A 6,605-nucleotide genomic window follows, 5' to 3' on the forward strand; every position below is an offset into this window, starting at 1 on the left:
TGATTATGTGCCTCAAAGTGAAGTCAGTTTTTCAAATTCCCAGCCTGAGGATGATTCCAACTCTGAGGATTGTGTCAGTCCCAGCTGTCAGGAGGATGACACAGTGAAAAGGGAGGAAAATTCAGAAGATTCTTTGTCTGAGGAAGAAAATACCACTTCTTCAACAAAGACACCTGAAGATAACGAGAAGAAGTATGGAAAGGTGGAGATAGGAACTTCCGGAACAAAGAACGGACACTCTACCAGCAGGAGAAATTACTGCCTGTTTTGTGGAAAACCGGTGACCAAAATATCGAGACATCTTACGAACATCCACAGCGACAGAATCGAGGTTGCCGTTGCATTTCAGTATCCTCCAAACTCAAAGGAAAGGAGAAAGATATGGCAAAAACTAACAAATGACGGAAACTTCAAACACAACAAAGATGTTTTAAAGACAGGGGAGGGAAAACTTGCCGTACGAGGTAGAACTAAAACTTCTTCCAAAGCAACAGACTTTGTTCACTGCATTTATTGTCATGGACTTTATGGAAAAAAACTCATCCACCTCCATCTGAGAAAGTGCAAGGAAAATGTTAAGACGGAAGACGACTCTCACGGGACACCAAGGCGAGTCGTATCGCACTGTGCGCTTTTGACCAAAAATTGTGAAGGTATAAGTGAGGAGTTTAAGAACCTCATTGGCGTAATGGTGTATGACAATGTGACTGAAACTGTCATGGAAAACCAGATTATTTTGCAGTATGGAGAGCAAATGTTTAAGAAATATATCAATCATCCAAAACAGCATGAATACGCAAGACAAAACCTTCGACATGTTGCAAGACTTCTGCTCGAGGCTCAAAAGTCGACCCCTATGAAGAGTTTTGAGGATTTCTTTAAGCCCTCCAACTTTAAACTTGTGGTGTCTGCTGTGAAGGTGGTGGGGCAATATGACCCTGAAAAAAAACGGTACAACATACCGTCGCTTGCCCTCAAACTTGGTTACCATCTTCAGAAAATCTGCAACATCGTACAGCACAATGCCAAGAGCATTGGCGACACCAAAGTGGTAGAGTCATGCAAAATATTCCTCTCCATGTATGACAAAAAATGGACTAAGTACGTGTCTTCATTGGCGTTAAAAAATATTAAAGACATGCAGAAGAAAAGGGCAAACAAAGTGCCGTCTGCTCAAGATGTGAAACGTCTTTATTACCACCTGGAAACGGCTCATCACGCTGCAGAGGAGAAGCTCCGCGAGAACCTTTGTTCAGAAAACTTTGTGGCTCTGGCCAGGGCGGTTCTGGCTCGGATGATTCTTTTCAACAGGAGACTTCCCGGAGAGGTGGCGTCGATTTCACTGGAGACTTTCGAGTCAAGGATACGATCAGACGTCTGTGACGACATGGACGTGTCCGTCTCACAGATGGAAAGAAAACTGTGTGGTTTGTTCAGTAGAGTTACCATCAAAGGGAAATGTGGGAGAGTCGTCCCCATCATCCTCAAGCCTTCGTTTGAGTCGTCTATAGAGTTTTTGGTCAGCGTTCGGGAGAAATGTGGGATTCTGAGTAACAACCCGTACGTGTTTTCCCGGCAGCAGTCGCTGACTGCTCAGAGAGGGTCGTCTTGCATTCAGTTTCATGTCAAAGAATGTGGAGCAGAAAACCCCTCTGTCCTGATGGTGGTGAAACTCCGCAGGCATTTTGCACCGTTGCTTCAGCTCCTTAATCTGGACGACGAGGAGGTCAAGCAGGTTTTGGGTCCCAATAGTGACATCCAAGTTCTGCGGCAAATTAACGACACAATGTGTGACGACTCTGTCATGGAGTCTGAAGGTAAAGTTTCACTTTTTGAGCTAATTTAATTAATCAATTTAGCAGGTGAATCCAATGTTTATAATTAGAGCTGCAGGTAACAATTTTACAAATCACTTACTCTGACAATTAATTGGATTTAAAATAATTGGCACATTTTTATACAGTATTAAAACTGCATTAAAATATGCAAATAAACATAAATAAAATGCAATAACAGTATTCCTTTAGTGAACACTTGGTCATTTGTAGCCAAAGCTGCATCTGCTTTTAAAAAGTATTTCAAGCTCAACATTTGATCCTTTCTACTTGAAACATTTCTACTATAATATCAACGTAGCGTAAGGCTGATCTGTTGATCATATTTTAGATTAATCTATTAATAACTAGTTAGAAAAAGGTATTTAGAAGAAAATTTTATTTTTACAAAAATTGTCTAAAACTATGCCACTTAGAGTTTTGAATATGAACTATTTAAAGGGAAAGGTTTTTTTTCTCTTAGGTGCAAAAGGTATACATTTCATGTACAGGTTTAACTTAATTTTTGCTGTTCTCTTAAAAAATTGTCTTTTTTGAGTGTCTATGTTCTGTATAAGGATTACTAAATTAGTTGATTGTCATTTCAATAATTGATTGATTCTGATTAATTGTTTCAGCCCTAGTTAGAATAAGAAGATGTAACTTAATTTCTGCATACATTAAGGTTTTCAATAGTGAATCCTCAGACAAGAACCATGTTTAAGTGTAATAAAGTCCAATCCATCGCAGCTAAAGCTCAACAGATTTCTGATTATGAAGTGATGGCTTAACTGCAACAGATTTAGAAAATATAACCACTTTGTAATGTAAAAGAAAAAATATTTTTGTTTAGTCGATTCCAAGCCTTTTTTAAAAAAAAAAAAAAAAAAAAAAAAAATATGTCCTGGTTTTAATTTTTTAAATTTAAAAATTTTTGACAAACTTGCCAAATATATTTGCGACATAACACAGAAATGAGATTAAATTCCTTTAAAATATATTTATTTACTTCCATTTAGCTTATTTAGAATGTATTAAACAGGAATATGTAAAAATTTGCTTAGACTAGAACTACTAAATCCTTAGATCTTCACTTTGACTTGAATTTTGATGCTCAGTTGATTTAACTGTAGAGAGACTATGAAATTTTACTTATTTAAAAAATGGCATTTGGTTGAATAGAATAAAACTTATAAAATTTTATTAATTACTCTTATTTAAAAACACCACCAAGTAACTGAATGGGTAATTCATTTAGAGTTGTGCTTGTATATAAAAATAACTGTGAAGTTAGCTTAAAAGCTGTAAACCTGGTAAAATGTTTTTGGGAATTAAAAAACCTTTCGAAGAAACGTCTTGTTTTTCTCTCACTGTTTTCAGGACCACTGAAGTTTTACCAACAGCGCACAGGAGCGACTGGCTGCACAATGCCTGATGCATTAAAAAACTCAAAGACTCAAGGTACTTATTTATAATAGTTACAATGATTTCCTAGAATCTTATTTAGCTTCAAAAATTCAAAACACTTTCAGTAAGAAAAAAAACCAGAAGTCAAAGCAGAACAGGAAGAAACTCAGAAAATAAAACCTTGGCTTTTTTTTATGCAACTGAATATACTTTTGGTAAGAACCTCATCTCATACTTTTTCAACTGAGAATCTGTAATGCATTCTTGCATTTCTAATACAGGTGGAAGTCGTGACATAGCTAAATATGCTGGTTTAGGTCAGTGTTTTTCAAAGCAGGAAAAGTATTCAACAAAACAACAGAAGTCCAGTTCTTTTAAAAATTTTCAGAATAACTACAGAATGCTTTTACAACCAGAACATTTCATCCAAGTTTTAAATGTAGATTATGGGTCTCCTGCACAATTTAAAACTCCTGATGAGGCTCCAGTAATGTCTATTTTCATATGAATTTAAGGACTTCCATCTTCATATATTTTTCTCTTTCACAGGATTGCACAACCAGGCCAAACTTGGATGGAGCAAAGCAGAAGTTCGGGCCGTAGAAAAACACTTGATGAGTTTCATCAAGAAGCATAAAATACCTCAAAAAGACGACTGCGTTCAGTGCCTCGAGGCCGAGCCGCGCGCGCTGATGAATCGTTCGTGGAAAGGTGTGAAGAACTACGTGAGAAACCGGATCACAACTCTGCAAAGACAAACCGGATCTTCCAAAAAATCATCAAAGAGCAGAACCGCTAAAAAGAAGCATAAGCCACAGCAGAGTTCTGGTAACATCTGTATTATGTTGATAATAGCCATCTTCTGTTGACCAACATGCGGTGATTAAAGCCTAATATGGTGCACTTTGCAGAGACATCACAGGCTCCAAATGGAGAACAGGAGGCCAGAGAAAAGCCCAGTGCAGGTCCCAGTTCAGCATCGAGTCACTCAAAGTCCCAGAAAGGAAAAGGTAACTATGGTAACGTTCACACTGCAGGTTCTGAAGATCAATTCAGTTCTTTCGCTGAAAATCAGATTTTTTGTTGTTGTTGCTTTTGCTTTTTTCTGCATAATTCTTACTACTACAACAACTGAGTATTAGGGCCACTCTAAAAAAATTAAGTATGAGATTAAAGTCATAATGTCACAAGAATAAAATCATAGTACGCCACGCTCTAGTTGAACAGATTTCTTTCATAACTTCATAAATGTAATTGTTTACATCCGGATGTCATTGTAAGTATCAGTAGTCTTTTAGTTTTTAATTTTAATTCCCATTTTATTTAACGTATAAGTTAATTAAACACTAGAAGATAAAAGAAAAAAACAAAGTCAAGTAAATTATTTGAGTTTTCTTTTTTTTTCTCGCCAGGCTCTAGCTTGCTCCACAAACCAAAGCCTAAATGGGACGAAGCTGAGGTTTGTGCCGTAGAAAAACATCTGATGCGTTTTATTAAAGAGCACACGCTTCCCCAGAAGGACGACTGCACCCGGTGCCTGGAAGCCGAGCCTCGTGCGCTGAAGAACCGCTCCTGGAGAGGCATAAAAGATTACGTCAGGAACAGGATCACAGCTCTGCAGAGGCAGAGCGGATCTTCCAATGCGCCGTCAAAAACCAAGAGCCAGCCCAGGAAGGGGACATCACAGAGCTCTGGTAACAACTTAACGGGTAATTTCCAACTTAAAAAAAAAAAAAAAAATTAGCACTCTTAAGCAAACTGCTCATTCTTGGAAATATTAAGAGGTTTATTTCATTTTTATTTTATTTTTTTTACCAGGGAGATTACAACCTCCAAGTGGAGAACAACCTGCACCAGAGCATCAGAATGCGTTCTCCAGTTGCAGTTTTGGTTCATCAAATCTTTTTCTACCACAAACTTACGCCACAACAACAAGCTGCAGCATGAATGCTTCTGCTAAGTCTGGCAGAACAAAAGAAAAAGGTATTTATACAAAAGCCAATGAATTATATCCCATCTTACCCAGATAGTCTGTCTGTAGCACCATGGCAAAGAGGATAATCTCCTTTTTCAGTGTTTTGATGTTAGTTGTGAACTATAGCAAATCGTGTGATTAATGTTGACAATAGGAGCTTCATAAATGCTGGACTCATTTCCTGACTTTTAGCTTTATGTTAAAAGCAGTTTTCAAATTGAATAACACAGAATCACAAGTGTTTCTCTCAACTCATCTCACCATTTTTTGATTAATCAATGTCATTTCTCTCCTTTTATTCAAATGAGAGCAATCGTAAAAGCTAGAACGTCAAAAATTTTCCTCAGATCACAAAGTTTTAAAACACAACTAAAGCTCTAATTTAAAAGACCGATTCTGTACTATTCTTAACAGCATGGTTATTTTAGAGCTTATTTCTTTTCCTTTTGTTTTATTCAGCCTCTCCAGGTCTGCAAAAGAAATCCAAACATACATGGAACGAAGCAGAAGTTCAAGCCGTAGAAAAGCACCTGATGAACTTCATCACGAAGCAAAGGCTTCCTCAGAAAGATGACTGCGTTCGGTGCCTCGATGCTGAGCCTCACGCTCTAAGGAACCGCTCTTGGAAAGGCGTGAAGGACTACGTTAGGAACAGAATCACTACTCTGCAGCGACAGAGTGGCTCTTTAGGGTCTGCTCCAAAAACCAAAAGATCCAAGCAGGACCAGCCTCTGCATAGTTCTAGACGGTACCACCAGTTGTAGGTGTTCCTTGGTGTTCAAAAAGATGTTTTGTATAAAAAATTGTGTTTCATTCCCATCAACTTACATAAGTACTTTTTTTGACGTTTGTATCTTGATTATCTAATTCGCATGGACTTGTTTATTAACTTACTATGTTAGGTTGGAAAAAACTGATAACTGTTCCAGTTAAGGGTTTCATTAGTCTCAGTTATGTTGCTGTAAATGTAGCAAGACTAGAGTTGAAGACCCCCTAGATTAACTTTTACATTGCTGTATTTTTAAAAAATTATTCTTTGAAAATAAATTTATTTCCTTAAAAATTAGATAAATTATTCACTTTTGTTCTGTTTGCTTGATTTCAACTTCAAAGATGGAAGTTTTATGATTTTCATATACATGTTGTCCAGTGGGTTGTTTTTTTTTTGGTTGAATTCTGCTTACAAAACCCAGATTTAATAATATTGTAAACGTTTCTAGACTTTAAAAAGTCCACAATTTACTCCACAGTTGAACTGAAAGGTCTTGTTTTGAACCCTGTAACCCAGGTGCAAGTTTTGAAGAGGAAATTGACTTTTGTACAATTGCATTTTTTTTATAATAAATCAGTTTTCACCATTGTATAATTGATGGGTTTTTTTTTAAATCATAGAATAATGCATGTATCAA

General features: G+C 36.9%; 1 protein-coding gene across 1 annotated transcript in view; it reads left to right on the forward strand.

The window, feature by feature from the left end:
• LOC106955964 (uncharacterized) overlaps window positions 1-6,559 on the forward strand; it is a 13,104-nt gene extending 6,545 nt beyond the window's left edge. Inside the window, exons 7-13 of the mRNA XM_015046423.1 lie at window positions 61-1,817; window positions 3,195-3,275; window positions 3,771-4,049; window positions 4,133-4,231; window positions 4,634-4,930; window positions 5,040-5,204; window positions 5,656-6,559. Of these exons, the coding sequence (XP_014901909.1) occupies window positions 61-1,817; window positions 3,195-3,275; window positions 3,771-4,049; window positions 4,133-4,231; window positions 4,634-4,930; window positions 5,040-5,204; window positions 5,656-5,960 (2,983 nt within the window). The 3' untranslated portion in view covers window positions 5,961-6,559. The remainder of the gene's footprint in view (window positions 1-60; window positions 1,818-3,194; window positions 3,276-3,770; window positions 4,050-4,132; window positions 4,232-4,633; window positions 4,931-5,039; window positions 5,205-5,655) is intronic.
• The last annotated feature ends 46 nt before the right edge of the window (window positions 6,560-6,605 follow it).

The sequence above is a fragment of the Poecilia latipinna genome, unplaced genomic scaffold, assembly GCF_001443285.1.
Source record: "Poecilia latipinna isolate Pla-1442-1.1 unplaced genomic scaffold, P_latipinna-1.0 Scaffold779, whole genome shotgun sequence".
Taxonomy (NCBI): Eukaryota; Metazoa; Chordata; class Actinopteri; order Cyprinodontiformes; family Poeciliidae; genus Poecilia; species Poecilia latipinna.